The sequence below is a fragment of the Mauremys reevesii genome, linkage group 2, assembly GCF_016161935.1.
Source record: "Mauremys reevesii isolate NIE-2019 linkage group 2, ASM1616193v1, whole genome shotgun sequence".
NCBI classification, from domain to species: domain Eukaryota; kingdom Metazoa; phylum Chordata; order Testudines; family Geoemydidae; genus Mauremys; species Mauremys reevesii.
In genome coordinates, this window is record NC_052624.1 from 212,322,712 (window position 1) to 212,344,299 (window position 21,588).

At 38.1% G+C, this 21,588-nt stretch overlaps 1 protein-coding gene across 1 annotated transcript in view; it reads left to right on the top strand.

Moving 5' to 3' along the window:
- LOC120399586 (desmoglein-1-like) overlaps positions 1–17,674 on the top strand; it is a 41,077-nt gene extending 23,403 nt beyond the window's left edge. The window contains exons 11-16 of the mRNA XM_039527997.1: positions 2,237–2,458; positions 4,303–4,677; positions 9,872–10,020; positions 10,384–10,447; positions 12,189–12,409; positions 13,714–17,674. Coding sequence (XP_039383931.1) covers positions 2,237–2,458; positions 4,303–4,677; positions 9,872–10,020; positions 10,384–10,447; positions 12,189–12,409; positions 13,714–14,700 — 2,018 coding nt within the window. The 3' untranslated portion in view covers positions 14,701–17,674. The remainder of the gene's footprint in view (positions 1–2,236; positions 2,459–4,302; positions 4,678–9,871; positions 10,021–10,383; positions 10,448–12,188; positions 12,410–13,713) is intronic.
- Positions 17,675–21,588: the final 3,914 nt, after the last annotated feature.

The following is a 21,588-nucleotide window of genomic DNA, read 5'->3' on the forward strand; positions in this document are numbered from 1 at the left end:
CTCTATGGGCTGGGATCCCCAGCTGTACTACATATCCCAGAATGCATCATACTTCATTTCTTGGTGAGAAGAAGCTGTCCATCATAGAGTCTCTGACTCTGATGCATTATGAGAGATGTCATCCATCTGGGATTCCCTCCCATAAAGAAGAATGGGGCATGAGGAGCAAACTACAACTCCCCCAAGCCACTGCAACTCTCATTTTCAGCCATAAGGTTTCAGTTTTTGGCTGAAATATTTAATGGAAAAATTGAGATTTTTGCACAGAAAGCAGCCACTCTTTAGCTGAAAACCCAATTAGCCATGAAATCAGTTTTTATGAAAAATTTTAAGTAGCCCTAATATAGGTCTGATTCTGTAAATCATTATTCACTGGAGTATCTTCAATGGGATCACACATGAGTAAGATTAGCAGGCATAGGCTGTTCTAAAAATTATGCAACTAGTTTCCTTTCCTCCAAGTGTTAGTTGAGATCAAGCGTGACTAATACATATGAATCAATCGCTACCAGCCTTAAGTAGTCCTGAGCTCAGGCCTTCTAAACTCAGCTAGTACTGCACCCAAAGGCTAGAGTGCTATTTATTCTTATGGCTGCCACCTTTGAAGACATAGAGGATCTGATAACCCCAACTATACATACAACATGATGGGGGCTAATTTAGCTACAACGAGTCAGGAAAAAGATCTTGGCATCATCGTGGATAGTTCTCTGAAGATGTCCACACAGTGTGCAGAGGCGGTCAAAAAAGCAAACAGGATGTTAGGAATAAAAAGGGGATAGAGAATAAGACTGAAAATATATTATTATATATTATATATATAAATATATATATATTATATATATAAATATATTATTGCCCTTATATAAATCCATGGTACGCCCACATCTCGAATACTGTGTACAGATGTGGTCTCCTCACCTCAAAAAAGATATTCTAGCACTAGAAAAGGTTCAGAAAAGGGCAACTAAAATGATTAGGGGTTTAGAGATGGGTCCCATACGAGGAAAGATTAAAGAGGCTAGGACTCTTCAGCTTGGAAAAGAGAAGACTAAGGGGGTCATGATAGAGGTATATAAAATCATGAGTGATGTTGAGAAAGTGGATAAGGAAAAGTTATTTACTTATTCGCATAATACAAGAACTAGGGGTCACCAAATGAAATTAATGGGCAGCAGGTTTAAAACAAATAAAAGGAAGTTCTTCTTCACGCAGTGCACAGTCAAGTTGTGGAACTCCTTACCTGAGGAGGTTGTGAAGGCTAGGACTATAACAATGTTTAAAAGGGGACTGGATAAATTCATGGTGGCTAAGTCCATAAATGGCTATTAGCCAGAATGGGTAAGAATGGTGTCCCTAGCCTCTGTTTGTCAGAGGATGGAGATGGATGGCAGGAGAGAGATCACTTGATCATTGCCTGTTAGGTTCACTCCCTCTGGGGCACCTGGCATTGGCCACTGTCGGTAGACAGATACTGGGCTAGATGGACCTTTGGTCTGACCCGGTACGGCCTTTCTTATGTTCTTATGTTCTTATGAGTGTTTTGAGAGCTCTGAAATAATAAATGTTAATCATCATCATTTAAAGATTTAGAACCAGCAAAAAATGTGGATGTCTTCCAAATATACTACTGAACAGCCCAAAGCTCTAGCTTCTGGAGCAAATAATTGTAATATAAGTTTGATTTGGGATATTAATGTGGCCTGTGTTTGTCAGTTGAGAACAATGAGTTGGAAAAATGTTGAAAATTTCCCATAATTAAAAAAATAATCAGAAACAAATGCCCATGCATTTTTCCCATTATTCAACCATCTTTAGTTGTGAAGCCAAATTCTGTTTTCACTTACATCCATGGAAATCCAAAGTGACGTCCATTCCTGCAAATCTTTACTTATTCATGCAACTAGTCCCATTGATTTCATTGAGACTTCAATGGGCACTAAATCAATTGAAGTCAATGGTGCTACTCTGGATTTACACCTGTGTAACTGAGAGCAGATTTGGACCCCTTCACTTTAATTAGCACACCATCAATGTGTGAACAAATAAAGTTAGGCTTGTGTTGAGTTAGAAATTTTGATTCTTGAATTGTAATTTTAAGAAAATTGCTAGCGTTATTTATCATGCTGTATTAATATTTTAGACTGTGATATAAAAGAGAAATAAATGTTGTCCACATTTTGACAGGCATTTACAATCCCTTGAATACTACTTTAACACCAATTATTGTTGACAGATGTTCCTGCAAAAACTTCCACTGGTACCATTGTGCTTGTAGTTGATGATTCCAATTATAACTGTCCAACTCTTAGTACTGAAATGAGAAAAGTATGTATGAGTTCTCCAACAGTTATTATCACAGCAAAAGATCTGGATGGTGATACATATAGTTCTCCCTTTACATTTACCATAGCTAAGCAGCCTGCAAGAAGTTTATGGAGTATTAGACAAATAGATGGTGAGTAAAGTTAAATTTTTATAAAATAGTAAGTCATAGAAATAAAAACTCATTTAGGGTTTTCTTGCTTGCTTGTTTATGTGTAAGATTGATGACAATGATAATCAAGCGTCTAATAGAAATTAAGATGAACTATACACAGCGGCGGCTCTACAAATTTGGCCGCCCCAAGCAATCATGCCCGGGAGGCGCCCCCGAGCCGCGGGAGCAGCGGACCTGCCGCGGGCATGACTGCGGAGGGTCCGCTGGTCGCGCGGCTCAGCTGGACCTCCCGCAGCTGCGGACGGCTCGCTGCTCCGGCGGCTCCGGTTGAGCTGCCGCAGTCATGCCTGCGGGAGGTCCAGCCGAGCCGCGGGACCAGCGAACCGTCCGCAGTCATGCCTGCGGCAGGTCCGGTCGTCCCGGGGCTCCGGTGGACCTCCCGCAGGCATGACTGCGGCAGGTCCACCGGCCCAGCCTGCCGCCCCCCTGGGAAAGGGCCGCCCCAGGCGGGTGCTTGCCCCGCTGGGCTCTAGAGCCGCCCCTGACTATACAGTTATTGGGCCTCATTGTGATCTCACTTGCATAGTTTTTATATTGGTATAGTTCATCAACTAACTGGAGTTGCTCCTGATTTTCAGCTGTGTAAGATGAGAAAGAGGCTCATTATTTGCATTTTATCTAAAATTATTAGCTTTAAAATATAAACCTATATGAAGATTCCATGGAACCGCTATGCTTTTGATTTTATTTTGCTGCACTGTAATTATGGTGTACAGGGTATATAGCTGAAGAGGGTCTAAAGCTAATCTAGTAATTATTTTGTTTTGTCAATTGCCCAAAGAGTTCTGCACATGTCATGAAAATCCCAAATGTATTAATTATATGATGATATCCATTAATTTCTTGCTCAACAGAATACTTGATTTATGAAATGAGTATATTAGAATTGCAAATACAATTTGTATTACAATCTACAATCCTGAACCCATTGAAGTTTTTTGCCACTGACTTTAATGGAAGGAGTGTCCCCTACATTAGTTTAATACATTAGTTACATAAATTACAATGTGCTTTTAAGATTCTATTTTAAGTTGTAATAGTCACAGATTACTCTTTCAGTTAGCTATGTAAAACATCCAACCAGGGATTGGAAACAATATCACATGACTTAAAGAGTGACTGTTAGCAAGTGGTGTTCCAACCATGCTGTAAATACAAGTCCACATATTTTGTATATGGTCAAATCCCCCCCTTTCTGGGGAGGGGGGTGTTTATAAACAAGTCACTTCAAAATAATCTCCATACCCAACTCCCTAGATTTCTCTTTCAGAGGAGTGCCCCATCTCCTTATATCCAGGGTGGAGTTAATAAACCACACTTGCAACATAGTCAAGAAGGTTCACTAAGCATCTCCCAGAGTCAAAACCTGCCAAGAAGGTGGGTTGATAGGAGAACCTGCCATCATGTTACACCAAACAACACAGTTTAAATTTTGAATTGAATATACATTATTTTATTTATAGTACAATAGCACCCAGAACCCCAACTGGGATCTAGGGCCCAATGTAATAGAAATTACACAAATATATAGTAAGAGTAATCATTGTCCTATCCTTTTCTGTTTTATCCATTTAAACACAGACAAGTGAAGTGACTTGCCCAATATCACAGATCAGGTCTGCAGCAGAGCCAGGGCAGAAACACAGGCGGGTTCAGCATGAGAATATCATTTTATTCTCAATCTTCTTATTCTGTATTGTAAACACCATAATAATGAATTGCCATAAAAGATGTAGAAAACAGCAAATTTAAAGCAGAATTCTTAATTTAAATAATTCTTTTATTCTTTTTTTTTTCAAAAGGTTATTCTGTAGAACTGAGAACTCAAAATATCGAGTTTTTCATTTATGATGTCTATGTCCATGTGATGGATAACCAAGGCAGAATATGTCAACGACCACAGAGAATTCCTTTGCAAGCCTGTCTTTGTGATAGCCGCCTAATTTGTACTAGTGGTGCTACAGAACCACTTCCCGTAGACGTTAGGGATGATGTGACAATTGATGGTGGTCTGGTCACTATTGGTGGTAGTATTGTTACATCTGCTTATACTGGGATCGGTTATACTGATGATTATGGATATACTGGCCCTTATGTAGACGGCCGGCAGAGTGGAACGACTACACTTGGTGGTGCTGCTATTGCTCTGATGTTTCTTGGAGGCTTAATATTTGTGTGTAAGTATTCAATAAGGTATGCTATTTAATGATATCTCTGTGCAAAGAGTACAGTTTTACTCTTTCAAAATATTTTTTTATTTTTTTCATTAAAACACAGAGGCACAGAGTGTCACTGTGGGAAAAAAAGAAGCATCCTTTAAATAATATGAATTTTTGCATGTAGTTTATTCAGAAATTATTTTTTCTATCCTTTTATATATAGTTTTTTCCTAGAACACTACCCTTATCAGAATAAGGATCTTATTCTGCTCCCACTGAAGTCAGTGGGAGTTTAGGCAGAATCAGAAAGAAGTGTGGAGGTTAGGATCAAGAGTCAGTAAAATCTGGGCAAAAGTAGGCTCTAAAACTTTACCACAACTTGCATTTATCTCAGTAACATAAATGAGCCTCCTTATTTCAAAACATTTCTAAAAAGAGCGGTCAATGCTAAACTGAAAATAAACCAAAAACTAATAAGAACCCAATCCTTGTTTCAGTAACGGCAGAACAAAAAATTTCCTGGACTTCAATGGTAGCAAGATCAAGGCCCTAATGTATAAGTCAATTTCTGAGCTGGTGATCATTATGCTGATGAAAATTAATACTTTCTGTGAGAACAACTAGAATACATCACTTATTTAAATATGTCCTCATTTTTCAAACAATGGAAGTTGTGGTCTGGGGAGGAAAAGAATGAATCCATCCACACTGTCGTGTTTCAGCAGTAAAAGTGGTATATGAACTTTAGAAATAACCTCCCATAATGCCAGAATCACAGATGACAATCTTCAGCAGTATGACCACTCTTAACATGCTGGTCAGAAATGAAGAGTATTCTGAATGTCCTTCTAACAACGTTTTGAAATGGCCTGATTCACAAATATTGGTTACATCTACAGTAGGAAATTAATTTGTTTCCCATTTTAGTACTTTATTTTAAAATCTTTGATTACAATTGGGCAAATAAAAATAGGTGCAGATTTTCAAAGATAAAAATAGCTGTTAGGTACCCATTCACTTTCAGTGAAAGTTATGTGCCTAGCTGCCCCATTTTTGCCTTCTAAAACCACCTCCATAATCAATAGCTGCCAGGGTAAACCATGGCCTTAATTCTGTAATGTGATATGTATGGGCAGACCTGCATGCATCACCTAGCTGCATTGGCCCATTGTTATAAGGCATTTTGTATAACCCACAGCCCACTCCCCTGCATTTTACTACTCCTCTTAAAGTCAGTAGAAATGACAAGTTATTTATTTGTAGGTAATGGCCAAAGAAATCCCCCATCCCTAACTTGTCTGTTCCTTGGCTCTAAACATTCAATTTCCCAAACAGGACATGTATTTTCTTTGTTGTGGTTTTCAGTATAATCAATTTATTTATAAAGTGTTCTTTCAGCAAGATCCTTGGGGTACAATAATTCAGTAAAGCACAATAAAAACATGTTGAAAACCATCCTATTCAAACATTAGGCCAACAGGACAAATCAATGGGAACCAAAAGTGGAAGAGAAGGCCATAAATGTGGGGCCAAATAGACTACATCTTATGTATCTTGGTCCCCAGGTTTTGAGATTTTCATGTGTCTTCCCAAATGCCTACATTTCGCATACAAATCACTGATGAGCCTATTTATAATTATAAGACCCACCATAGAAACACCTATAGTTAAGGTAGTCTGACACTTTTTTTTTTCCATTTTAAGACGCTGCCTATAATTTTGCCAAACTTAATCTGTTCAGGCTGAAATTTTCCATGCCAGATTTCTGCCTCAGGCTGATTTATTTTTGTTGTCATTGAAAGTTTCAGCTAAAACAATTCAGCTGTTTCTGAGAATTAGGTTAAAGGAAATACACTGTTGTGCAGATATTAAAATATTCTTATAACTATTTGATTGAGAAGCTCTACATTTCCATGCTTTGTTGTCCCCATGAAAATCAGACCAAATTTAGCCAAGTAATAAGCCCCTGAAAATCACATTTCTCACTTTCTCAGTAGAGACTTGTAAGAGTTTGGTGGCTAAATTCTTCAGATTCCATCTCTGCTAGGCATGTTTCAGTCCAGGACTGCAGAGCCCGTAGCAGAACTTTTCCTGCAGTTTCACCTCTTGGCAGCTGAAGTCCACTATGTTCAGCTTCACGGGAACTCTCCTTTGCTCTCAGTGATCCCATGCTGGTGCTCAGGCAACAAAGAGGAAAAGGAAGAAACAACCTGACTGGAATGTAGAGGGGTGAGGCGCAATGGAGGGGAGAAAAGAAGAATAGGAGCAGTGGGAAAAAGAAAAGAGGGGGGAGGAGCTGGAGTAGATGAGGGAGGAGCTGAGTGGTGGAGGTGGATAGGTTCAGAAGGGGCTGAAGGAAGGAGGCATGGTGGCAGGATGAACAGAGAGGGAGGAAGCAGGAGCCAGGGAGCTGGAGAGAGGCAGGAGCATATAGGAGCAGAGATTGACAGACATGTGCCAAGTGAATTGGAGCAAGAAGAGGAACATGTTGGATGCACAGGGGTAGAAGGGTTTATAACCACTAGAGCACACTCCCCTCCAGAACCTGGAACTGAACCCATTATTCCTGAGTCTCAACATGGTGTCTAGCAAATAGCTGTGAAACCCACTGGCAAGTATGTATGTCATCCCCTTCTAGTGACTAGTCCACATAGAGGACTACCACTGCAACCACTGACTTTGTTATCTCAAGTGGTAGAGGAATGCGCTGTGGTCTGAAGTGGTAAATGTCTCTACCCTATTGGTGTCTCATGTGGGGACCATATGGTTCCACATGATGGAAATTTTCAGTTTGCTTTTTAAAAAACCTAGGAAATAACATTTTTAAAACTGCATTAAAAGAATGTTAAGGTTGCAAAGTCAAACTCGGACTTTAGGAAATGCCAGAAGTAAGTTTGCCTGTGAACATTTAATTTGGCCCTCTTGTTCATATGCATTATGCTACAATCTTTAATTATGTGATCACATACTACTTTATCCACAGAACTTCTGCCTTATTCAGTGCACAGGATTGTCAGGGTTAGAACATAAGAATGGCCGTACCGGGTCAGACCAAAGGTCCATCTAGCCCAGTATCTGTCTACCGACAGTGGTCAATGCCAGGTGCCCCAGAGGGAGTGAACCTAACAGGCAATGATCAAGTGATCTCTCTCCTGCCATCCATCTCCACCCTCTGACAAACAGAGGCTAGGGACACCATTCCTTACCCATCCTGGCTAATAGCCATTTATGGACTTAACCACCATGAATTTATCCAGTTCCCTTTTAAACATTGTTATAGTCCTAGCCTTCACAACCTCCTCAGGTAAGGAGTTCCACAAGTTGACTGTGCGCTGCGTGAAGAAGAACTTCCTTTTATTTGTTTTAAACCTGCTGCCTATTAATTTCATTTGGTGACCCCTAGTTCTTGTATTATGCGAATAAGTAAATAACTTTTCCTTATCCACTTTCTCCACATCACTCATGATTTTATATACCTCTATCATATCCCCCCTTAGTCTCCTCCTTTCCAAGCTGAAGAGTCCTAGCCTCTTTAATCTTTCCTTGCATGGGACCCTCTCCAAACCCCTAATCATTTTAGTTGCCCTTTTCTGAACCTTTTCTAGTGCCAGTATATCTTTTTAGAGGTGAGGAGACCACATCTGTACGCAGTATTCAAGATGTGGGAGTACCATGGATTTATATAAGGGCAATAATATATTCTCCTTCTTATTCTCTATCCCCTTTTTAATGATTCTTAGCATCCTGTTTGCTTTTTTGACCGCCTCTGCACACTACGTAGACATCTTCAGAGAACTATCCATGATAACTCCAAGATCTTTTTCTGACTCGTTGTAGCTAAATTAGCCCCCAGCATATCGTATGTATAGTTGGGGTTATTTTTTCCAATACGCATTACTTTACATTTATCCACATTAAATTTCATTTGTCATTTTGTTGCCCAATCACTTAGTTTTGTGAGATCTTTTTGAAGTTCTTCACAGTCTGCTTTGGTGTTAACTATCTTGAGCAGTTTAGTATCATCTGAAAACTTTTCTACCTCACTGTTTACCCCTTTCTCCAGATAATTTATGAGTAAATTGAATAGGATTGGTCTGAGGACTGACCCTTGGGGAACACCACTAGTTACCCCTCTCCATTCTGAGAATTTACCATTAATTCCTACCCTTTTTTTCCCTGTCTTTTAACCAGTTCTCAATCCATGTAACCAGTTGTGTCATGAATGAGTCTCTTATCTGTAGAACTCTTGCCTTATGCATTTTAGAAGTTGGAAGGTATATAGTGAAGGAGGCAGGAACTTCTAAGAAGAGAAAAGAGGGCCTCATAGTTAAGGCAGTTGAATGCTGCCCTGGAGAAGTGGATTATATCCCCATCTTTGCCATGGAGTTCCTACATGTTTCTGGAGTCAATTGTAGCTATACTTTGAACATATAAAATTGTTACGTACTCTGAAAAATCAGGCCTGAGGGGTCTTCAAGTTGAGCACCCAAAAGCAATGGATATTTTGACCTTAATCTCTCTCTCTCTGTCTTAGTATTTCCAGTTGTAAAGTGGTGATAATACTTCCACCTCACCTCTCCATAATCTTTGTGATGTATTCAGATATACCCATTTGGTGAATAAGGCAGGTGATCATGTAATTAACGATTGTCTCATAATGCATATACATAAGAGGTCTGAATTAATATTGCCAGGGCAACCTTAATTTCTTTTTGCTTAGGCTCTGACAGTGACTTCAGAGGTAAATGTCTGCTAATACATGTAGATTCAAGTTACCCTGAACCTGCATCTGCTTGGTTTTAAAGTGTTATATAACTTTAAACATAGTCCATAGTCCATACAGTCCACGGACCATAGTCCATGGTCCATACAGCTGATATAGCTGTATGGACCAAAATCTGTTCCCAGTTATACTGGAGTAAATTGGATTAGTAACTCCACTCTGCTCCAGATTTACTCCATTGCAAGTGGGAGCAGAAGTTCTCCTGATGACAAAATAATATGTGCATTTTCAAAAAGTCACTAGTGATTCTGAGTGTCCCAGTTTTTGAGTTCCCAACTTGAAACATCTTAAGGGAATCAGATTTTCAGAAAGTGCTGATCACCAGCCCTCTGAGGAAAAAGATATCTGAAGAACTAGATCTAGATGTAGATATATACTCAGAAATGGACATACATTTAAAAAGATAATTTTTGTTTCTTTCTCCATTAGTGTTTCCAATTTTGATGGCAATGAGTGACTGTTGTGGTTATGGAGCAAGACCTGCAGGTGGAGTTGGGGCTGGATTCGAGCCTGTACCTGAATGCACAGAAGGAGCAATTCATTCATGGGGAATAGAAGGAGCACATCCTGAAGACATGGTCAGTTCATAGATTGTAAAAACACAGTTATTTGTACTTAGAATTAATTCTATTGTAATGCCTAGAGTTGGGACAGTGATTGTGGTGCTGTGTCTTTTTTTAAATAAAGGAATTGATAGTGCAAACCATTACACATGCAAGTTTATTCATTGACTTACATAGGACTTAAGATGCCTGAGTGAATACCTGAGTAAAGTTGCAGGGATCAGGCCCAGAATTTGTAAAGTGTTACAGCTGACCTTCCCTTCTTGTAAATTACAAATTTAAAAAATGAACAAGAGAAAAACAAAGAGAAAAAAATGGAAATTCACCCCAAATGGTGATCTTAGTGAATATTTAAATAGCTGAATTATTATTTTCCAGGCTATCACAGGCATCAGTGCACCACATCCAGTTGCCACTGCAGGTGACTTTGTTGACCCCTCTGGTAAGTAGACACTCAATTTCTCTAAATTTTGTAATGCAGAGAGCCATCTTTCAGCATGGAATGTCCTTTTGATATAAAAGGCCATTATCTGATTTAAAAGGTTTCCTTTTCCAAGCAAGGGCCCAATCCTGGAACATTTACTCATACAAATAGTCTCATTGAAGTCAGTGGAATTTGTCATGTGAGTAAAGGGCTATTTGTGTGAGTAAGGTTTAAGCCTTAGATACAGGTAGATTTGGGCCTTAGCTATGTGTTTAAGAAATAATTGTTTTTGAAATTTTGCCAGTGCTTTCAAGCCCAAATACATCTTGCTTTAACATTCCAGTTAGCAAATTATTTTTTCCTCATCAATATTAACTATTTCAGGTACAGCATAAGAAATATAAGCAAAAATCATTTTCAGTATTGGAATAATGTAATTCTCAGTAATAGTCAAAGAGTTCAGATCTTTCCTGACTTTAAGCAATGTTTGGTACCAAGATGGGTGGAGCTGCCAGGGAGCTAGCTTCTGCTCCCTTATCCTTTGTCAGCCCAGACACAACATCCGCTAGAGCAGCCTTTGTGATGCTCTAATTTACACCTCTCCCTTAGAGATCTTATGCCAGTGGAGAATCAGTTTAACCATGGCTCTTCCTTCCCCCAGTACTCTCCCTATGCCAAAGCATGAGGTGAGGATGGCCGACACAGCAGCAACCTCCACTAGGTTGATGCCAGCAAGGAATTCCCTTCCACAAATCGTATTCTATGATGGCCATTTATAGACAAAAATTTTGTTACCCTCAAGATAAATCAAAAGATGAAATCTTATGGTTCTGAGAATGGGAACTTTTATTCATTGATGTCAAGGGGAGCTTTACCAGAATAATGTCTATAGGATTAAGACATTTGCAACTTCATTCCAATCCTTCTCTTCAATCCTCTTGCAAGAGCCTATGGGCCAAACTCGAGCATCAGTTAAGATCAACAAAGGTGACTGGGTATAAATGAGAGCAAAATTTATGTGTATAACTTACCACGATCATAGTCAAGACAATAGTGACTGAGCAACTAATTGTTTTAGTACAAGTTGACATTTGAGACCAATTCATTGATTGATCTCATATAAAGACTTCTGGAGAAAAGAAAATTCCATACAACATACAGAACTTTAAAAGGAGTTTTTCATTTTGCATTAGGAATACTATATTTATATACTTTAGCTATTGTCTTTTATCCCCCCCCCCCCCCAGAAACACTGCTTTTGAACAATTATGCACAGCAAAGACAAAAGGGACTTTCTATTCTTAACATCCAGTAAACTTAAGGACTGATTTTCAGTAAGATTATAGGTGCACACTTATGCATGTCCATATATTAAAGTACAATATCAGACATACTCATGCAAGTCCCTGATATATGCACACACATGACTACATAGTCACCTATCATGTGCATATGCAAATCAAGGATTTTTTCAAGCACATTCTGTATTGTGTATGCAAATACAGCCCCAGAATTTTACAGAAAATCAGGAAGATTGTAAGTGTATATTTGCATGCATTTAATTTTTATTGCAATTCCACTATTTAGCACTATAGCACATGCCTGTGTGAATCTGTGATTGACACTAGCCCAAACTGCCCTTAATTGATGGCTTACTAGGTTTTTTTTTAATGTTTGTAGTACGAAATGGTAAGCAATTAATTTCAGTGAAAGTTTTCTTCACCGTGTATTGTAGGATAATATTGTTTTCTATTTTCAGACATTTATACAAATACATATGGAGGAGGAGGAGCAGTGGTAACTTCAGGACGTGAAGAAACTACAGGGCTCGGAACAGCTGTAGGTTATGGAACAACTAGTGGCTATGGGGCAGCTACTGCCTATGGAACAATGGGGAAAAAAGAGTCAATTGGAGGGACATTAAGAGAATATAGAGAAGGAGGAGTGAATATGGCTTTCTTAGACAGCTACTTCTCGGAGGTAATTTATCTACCTGATTTTTAATATATTTGTCTATATAATGTCAGATTCTAATTGGATTTACACCTGTATAACTGACAAGTAACTTCAATGAAATCAAAAGAGTTACATAGTATAAAATGGTGTATCTGAGAGGACAATCAAGCCCACTGTGTACATTGATAAGAAAAAAAGGAATGATAAATGAAATTGCTTTATGTGTTGTTGATATAATAAATCTGAATGCTCAATAGCATTTTGCATTAAAGTCCCCTTGTTAAGGGATACAGTGAACATTTTCATTAATTGTCAAACTGGTTATTAATATGATTTATCATTGCCTTGGTTAGGATTAGAGCTGACAAATAACTCATAGCAATTCATGTATTTGATGAATGTCACCTTTTTTCTGTTTGTAAATTATTTATGAATAGATCATTAAATTCTTGAATATATATTCAAAATTTCTCATGAATTTCTTCATCAAATAATGCATGGTTAGTGCATAGTTCATGAATTGTGAATATTATTACTTCACACTGTCTTATTCTTTTCTTATTGTCTCTGTTCCCTGAATGGATGACTAAGGTAACTAACCAACATGGTGTGAAATGCAAATTGTGTATTCAAATGTAAAATTCAGTTTGCACAATGTTCATTAGTTACATAAGTCATTTAAATGTGGAACAGAAACAATATCATGGGACTATGTTAGCTAACAACATGACCTTTGAGTCTCAAATGTTATAACAAATATGCTATCAAAATTCATTTTTGGTGGATATTTGAACTCAAATTTCATTCTTTATAAGTACTTGCCTGAGCAAAAGCTTGAGAGGTTAAATGTTCACAGAAAGCAAGCATAAAAGGGTGACAAATACTGATAAGTAGACATTTTATTAAAAATTCACACAAATATTAATGACTACATTTTCTCACTGCTTTTATCCACTTGTAGTTGTAGTGACCTGTGTTCTGCGGTATTATCACAGTAGGTCACATTCTTCCTGGGAGTTCATGCATGCCAGAAATCTATAATTGGTAGATGAAGACCCACAGGGCACAAATCAGCTGCCTCAGTTCTGGCCCACTTGAAATATTACAGAGGCATAGCTCTGCAGCTCTTCTGCAATAGGCACAATAGATGGAAGATAATGCACCATGACCAAAGGTTCAGGGGCCTACTTGTTAACAGGCAAATCACAATGATCCCTCCAATTATGCCTCAGATATTCAACATCTCTTCCTCCTGTTTTTGACACTAAACCATTAAATTCCTTGTGAAAAAAGTCAGTCTAATTCTCATTTCCCCTTTTTTCCTTCAGAAAGCATTTGCCTATGCAGATGAAGATGAAGGCCGACCAGCAAATGATTGTCTACTAATATATGATCATGAAGGAATAGGTACACCTGTTGGTTCCATTGGCTGCTGCAGTTTTATTGGAGAAGATATTGATGACACCTATTTAGATACGTTAGGACCAAAATTTAAGACCTTGGCAGAAATCTGTTTAGGCAAAGTCATCGAACCCATTCCAGGTGTTAGTGCTACCTTTCCCAATATTGAAAGTGATCTAAAGCTGCCACCACCTGGAACTACGATCATCGTTAATGAATCTTCATCTATGCCTCCCCCTGTTGGTAGTACAACAATTGTTACCGAAAACACTTACACATCTGGTTCTACCCTACAGCCTGCAAGGCCTAAACCTGATCCTTTGCTCCATGGTAATGTAATGGTGACTGAGACCTACACATCCGGCTCAACTTTTCAACCACCCACACTAAGTGTCGATCCTCTTCGTGCATCAAATGTTGTTGTAACAGAAAGGGTGCTTGCTCCTGCCTCTGCCTCTGATTTGCGCGGCATTCTAGATATTCCTGATCTAACAGATGGGGCAAATGTTGTAGTCACAGAAAGGGTAATTGCACCTGGTTCAAGGCTACCCCCTTCTTTGAGTATCCCTGATCTTGCAGATGCATCAAATGTAGTGGTGACAGAACGGGTGATTAGACCTGCCTCTGGTCTGCCAGGCAATTTAACTATTCCTTCTGAGCTATCAAATGCACATAATGTAGTTGTTACAGAGAGAGTAGTGTCTGGGCCTGGCATGGGCGGCATGGGGGGCGTGGGCGGCATGGGGGGCATGGGAGGCATGGGGGGCATGAGCAGCATGGGGGGCGTGAGCAGCATGACTGGTCAATTGCTTAGCGCTGACACTCATCTTAGCCAGACAGTTGGCTCCGTCTCCCCTGGTACATCTCGAAGAAGGGTAACAAAATACAGCACAATACAGTATGCTAATCAGTAAGGCTTCTATCAGTACATTTTTCTGCAGAGATCATGATTTACATTGAAATTTTTAACTCTCACTAAATATACCAAAGTATATTTTTATTATTTATAACTAGCAAATAGTACTAAAATTCTTGTGATTCTTGTCTGAGTAAGAATCTCGTAAAGCTCTCCAGTTTCAAAGTGAAACACAGAAACACTGTCAATGGGGGAAAGTTCAGGTAAGCAACTTTAAATATTTTCTTTTATTATTACAAATGCAGTGCTAAAAACAGATGGTGACTCCTCTTCCACAACGTGGCCTTTTGCATATTGTCAGTGTTAAGAGTGAGAGTATTGTTCATTCAAAAGATTACCCTCCTAATATAGATTAGTCAGCTTGCTCTCTGTTTCCCAGCCATATTTCTCAGGCAATATGAAAATGGAACAGCACTGGAGCTGTGTTTAAATATTTAGGATCAATTTGAACAGTTCCTTTGGTTCAGGACTGACTGACTTATGCAGAGTCTATCCAGAGCAAAAATTTCATATTGGAAATCCATTTCCAATACCTACTCAGCTAAGGTAAAATGAGCTTAAAATTGGTCCAGGAGAAAGAGCTTAGTATCAGAATGTGTCAGTGAGAAGGGTTCACTGTATGTATATAGTATTGAGCTGCCTGAATTTCACATGGTGCCCATGCTGAGATATTTTATCCTATTATGACCTGTCATGATATCGTTGGCCTTTATTTAAACTGGGATTAAAGGCCTTTTACTGATTAACTGCCCCCAATGTAGCATGGCAGTAGTGCAGTGCTGTCTCGGGAAAGGGTCATTACTTGTCAACACAATGTTTAACTAATCACTTTCAAATGCATCAAATTTACATTGCATGTTGTCACTATATGTTTTACAAGAAGTTACTTATAAATTATTCCCTTGCCACTAACATAATACAATGTATAGAAATAGTTACAAGCATAAAAATACAGTATATTCTCATTACTCACCACACCTCTCAGTAAATGCCAAGGCTTCCATCCTGAAGGGTTTGACTCAAAACACACCACAGCTAGTCCATCTGATCTGGTAAGGGTATGAAACTATTAGTCACATCTATGGCTCCACTAAACTTACTACCATAGTCTAATCAGCCATGATTGCTATCCTCGGTGACTCAGAGGTTCTTAGTCAGGCTTGTTGCCATCTATTAACTAGAAGATAGTCTCCAATTTCTGAGTATTATATTATATCTTACTAGTTCTCTGCACTAACAAATCACAAGGAAAGATCATCTTAGCTTCGTGTTCTGTGGGTACAATTGCAGTTTAGTCAGTGTCAATTCTGATCTTGGCCATAGAAGTCTTTCAGGAGAAGAAAAGATTACTTGGGAAAACATAGTTTTGCTAGCACACAGTACAGAGACTAGATATTTCATATCATGTCTGTACTTTGCATTGTATTTCAAAAGTGAATTTGAATATGTTAAATGGGAAAACTACATGGAAGTCCTTATGGATTTTATCATCTAAATGAAATTGGGTGCTTGGTTCTTATTTTTCCACAAGATGCCAGCTCAGCCAAAATCTCTATTTACTTGATACTAAATAAATACAAACAGTAAAAATTTGGCCCCAAATTTCAGCTGATACTTAACAAAAAGTTGGAAATCTTTTATCCATTGCTTAGTGCCTCTGTGGATAGCTTACTAACTGCATATATACATCATAGAATACATGAAGCTGAATGAACAAAATACTGAAATATAGTAGCTACCTTGTTTCAATTCTGTACCATATGTAAAGTATAGTAACTGTAGTGTACACAACAATACTTTAGTGTAAATACAATAAAATTATTCATGAGGCTTGTTTTGTCACTAAACTACAAAATCTGTATTTCTTTTCCCTCTTGCTTTGCTCCTTCAATGCTGATGGGTAAGTTATTGAGGAGTTTACGAGAGTTGTTTTAGGATAATCACTGGATCGATCTCTGACATCACTTCCCATGGGTTAAAATGGAGGAGACTTAGTCACCTACCTAGATTGATTTATCTCATAAGAAAGATCTGGATAAAGAGTTTCTGAGCCTGATGTCATTTAAAGGCTTTTCTAAAATATGCTTTCTGAAATGCAAATTGGCCCATTGTCAAAGACAATGTGCAGTGCCTTCTGCACTGACATTACAGCTACAGATACCAGTGGCTTCCTGAAGTTTATCATAAAGCCCAAGGCTGCGTCACAAAACAGTTCTCCCATGGTATTGTATCCAGCTTCAAACCTCTTATAAAGCCATTTGTTGTGCTACATATTCTACACATTAATGCTGGTGTACAGTCTCTTATGACCTGATTCTGCAATCCTCACTCAAGTTGAGTATCACTTAGGTTTTATTGACTTAAATGAAATTTTTCTCAACAGTAAGTCCTATGTAGTGTGAGTAAGGATTGCAGGATTGTTCATTGAAGAAGGAAAACAGGTTACTACTGTACACAGGCTTATGGTTTCATGACTGAGTATTGCAAACTATCAAGTTCAGTACAAAAATCAAATGTTGCCTTTTTCACTAATCAAAAAGCTTTTATTAACAAAAATGACTTTGATATAAAAAAGGATTTTTTGCAAAATATCAGTGTTGTGTAAGCATTTCTCTAATCATCTTATGCAAATCAAAAATATTCTTCCCCCCATGATATTCACTAGTTGTAAAATTAGGTTTCAGAAACACTTGTTGTATTCTTTTTTTTACCCTGTTGAACAGGAATGTTGTATGATGTATCAGTGTTTGAACTAGCTATAGTCTCTTGCATGTCTAGGAATAGAAATGGTTTTAAAAAAAGGGGAAAATGTTAAAAAACCTGGATCTATTTTGATTATATGGTAGTTGCCTTTCTTTGTTAGTAATAATTTCTGCCAACTCTTTCTAAAGAACAGTAGTTTGATGTTTAGGGAAGTGTCATGAAAGAATATCCTAGTGTAGTTTTTTAACACTTGATTTCTCATGGATCAAGTAGCAACAACATTATTTGCTTTCAAACTGCACTTCCAATGCATTTCTGAATATTAATTTCTCTTGCTGTGTAATTTCAGTTTTTTTTTAAAGTTTTGTTAGTAAGATATGGAAGTCTTTAGGTGACTACAAATTCTAGAACAAAAATGCATTTGGAAATGTAAGAAATTATTCAGTTTATTAAAAATTCTGTACAAACACTTTTGCTAGACTTATTATTGCTGGTAATGGCATATAGTTTAATCCTCATTAAGAGATATTTAGTTTAATTTTGCTTTCCTTCAATTATTGTATAAAAGTGTGGTTTCTGCCTTGGTTGTTTAATAATGTCGTTTTATATGCAACGTAAGTGCTGTTCAAGTTAGAAGGGCAAAACTGAATGCGAATATATAGATTTCAATCCTGCTGCAAGCCATTCCCACAAAATATTCCCATTAAAGTGTGAAGGGCTTGGAGAAGCAGGTCCACAGCTTTTATATTTAAGCCTGATCCTGCAATTTTACAGAGTATGAGCTAAATCCTCAACTGGTATAAATGGTGTAATGCCATTAAAGTCACTGGAGCTATTCAAATTTACACCAGCAGAGGATCTGGCCTGGTTACTTCAACTGGAGCACTACCTGCCTTGGAACTGCAGGATTTAACTCTTTGGTCTCATTCCTGCTTCTTTTGGAATAAATAGAATTTTTAATATTGGGAGTAAGATAGGGCCCATTATTTGTAACTCAAGAAGACTCATGCTTACAGTTTAAAAGTGAAGTATATCATTAGAGAGTCTTCCTGTTTTGTCTGAGATAGTATAACCATACTCTTGAAATACTTTCTGCTAATGAATTCCCAACAGGGGCAGCTCTACGAATTCCGCCGCCCCAAGCAGGGAGGTCCGGTTGTCCCGTGGCTCCGTTGGACCTCCCGCAGGCATGACTGCGGAAGGTCCGCCGGACCCGCCTGCCGCCCTCCAGTTAAAATGCCGCCCGCACGCGCGCGCTTGGCGCGCTGGGGTCTGGAGCCAGCCCTGATTCCCAAACAGCATCATTTCTCTTATATGTTTAAACCAAATTTTACTTGTAATAGCCAATGAATGGCACAGAAATAATAAGATAGAGACAAATATCCATTTACAATAGGTCATGCTTTTTTAAGAAGTTCTGGTCAGGAATTTTCAGTCAAAATGTCTTTTGACAAAAAACACAGTTTCAGCAAAATTTTCTGTAAAAAAAATTCAATTATGCCAAAATGTTTGGATTTTCAGTCAGAAAAATTGAAATGACCTATTTTATTTGGGGTCAGGTCAACCTGAATCAAAACATTTTGGTTTGTGTCAGTTCAACATTAATCTGTGTACGTTTGTGTTGATACAGTGCTTCACATGCCCTCATTTGCCTTTATGAGCCAAGCTCCCTTTCTGGATGATATTTCCTATGATGCCCCACAGTCTCCTTTCTGGCTGAACCATTGGATTGCATCTTGGGAGATTCAGGCCATGTTGGCCAGCCCATACAATAGAATAGGGGCATGAGGCACCTACACTACAACTCCCTTGAGACACCGCAGCAACTCAGAAAGATACAGTTTAGTGTTGAATCAAGTCAAAATAAAACAATTCAGTTTGACAAGTGGAAACAAAACATTCTGACATTTCTGAATCAATCATTTTCTGAAATTTCCATTCTATGAAAAATTTTGATATTTCAATTTTTCAAATCAATTTGTGACAAAAACAAATTTTGAAACATTGGAATTTCCCATGGGGAACAAATTCTGAATTTCAACCAGCACTACTTTTAAAATGTTTTATTTGAAAGTAGTATTTTTTTTAGAAAAGTACATTTAAAAAAAATCTAATTTATCCCTATATTTTGCTGTTAAATCTTGACATTCTTTCCTTCAGTATTTTATACAGCATTGCAAACAATTGATTTAAATATCTGGGCATCAAGTTCTATCTTTTATTCATCATTGATCATTTTCAAATATATATTGATAATATAGTGACTTCCCAGGGAAGACTGCAATATAATACAAAGAGAAGTACTGGAAATGGCAACATTTCCCCTTTATTTTCAGTGTACTGAGAAGCCTCCCATTACCCCATTACTTTTCAGTGTAGAAGCAAAACAGAGGCAGAATAAAGGATCAGTTATGCCCCTTTTCTGCACAAGCAACCCCCATGCAAATCTATGGGAGTTATATGTACAGATCAAGGATAGCCTATGGCCCTAAATAATAACACCATATTCCAATTGCACTGAAAACTTATGTAAAAGGAAACAATGACAAAAACATACTTGTGATATTTTCAAAAAACAATCAGATGACCTAAAAAAGTCACTTTCTTGTTGCCGTTGATATTTAAAAGGCCATCAGAGGTATTCTTTGGAAGGAATATGTATTTCAAGATGCAGTTAAATATAGTATAAAATGAAATAGTTTATCTAAGAAGCTAAATAAGTACTCTGAAGCTGTTTAACTGACATTTACCATGTAGACTGACTTTTGATATTGATTATGCATTAGCAGATTTATTTGCAAGTTTGTTTAGCTGATTTTATATGTATTGTCTATTGATTGGCTATATTTTTGTACTTTCTCAAAAGCCCTAATAAAGTGATAATAAATACACTGTATTTATTGCAGATTTCTTTTCAGCTTGTTCATTAAAGGTTTATTTAAAGTCATTCAAACTCTAGGTGTAACGGTTGGTATTTTACTCCCATAGGTCCCAATCTTACAATGAGTCCATGTGTATGGAGCCCTTTTGGCTTCAATGTAGCTCTGCACCGGTGCATGGATCTGTCTGTGTGGAGTTCATGGCCGGATCAGTGCTTTAGGAAGAAAGGGTGGTCTTGTGACCCTGAACTGGGACTCAAGAGACTTGGCTATGCAATAGACTTCTTGTGGGACTTTGGCAAATCACTTAATTTCTCAGAACTCTCAGTACCTTGTCTGTAAAATGGGGATGAAAATTAATTCCCGGCTCTTAGGTTATGACTACACTGCACTAAAAGGCCCGTGGGACTGATTCTCAGACCCAGGGCACTTGGCTCAGGCTTGTGGTGCTCAGGCTGTAAGGCTAAAAATAGCAGTGTAGACATTCGGGCTCAGGCTGAAACCCGGCAAGGGGGGAAGGTCTCGAAGCCTGGACTGCAGCCCAAGCCCAAATGTCTACATTGCTATTTATAGCCCGAGCCCCAGAAGCCTGAGTCAATTGACCTGGGCTCTGAGACTCAGCACTGTGGGTTTTCTTTGCAGTATAGACATACCCTTAAGGTATTGTGAGGATAAATTCATTAATGTTTGTGCGGTATTCAGATACTATGGTGCTGGGCACCATATAAGTACCTAGATAGATTTTCCAACCATGTATCTTTCAGCATCTTATACTGTAGACTACTGAACACATGGAGCAACCTTCAATGCTGAGAACCTACCTTCAGCGTGCATTAAAACCAAAGGAAGTTGAGGGCTGCCAGCACATTTTGGAATAATTCTGTTACATTCAATTTGCATTTGATAGTTCCACTACTTCAAGATCAGAAATACAGTGGTGAGCTAGCTTCTAAATTATTTCTGTGGAGTTGAAAGTTTGCCTCACATTGTTCAGTTAACATTACCAATACTGCAGTTCTGATGTAAGACAAAAGAACCTGCTGTATTTATATGAAGCAAAATCAGAATCAATTGATATATAATGGTGCCACAAATTACTGGATATTAATGTTCTGCCAATATCATTATTTTGGGTATGTATCTTAGTACATTTATTTTGCTCATTTAATATATTACTCCACGCATGTTACTATCATTGCTAATATGATTTATTGAAACTTGAAGTATAAACAAAAAGTCCAGCTCCAACATCTTTAATCAGGTAAAATTTCCAGAAAAGTTATGGACCTAAACTGTCAAAAATA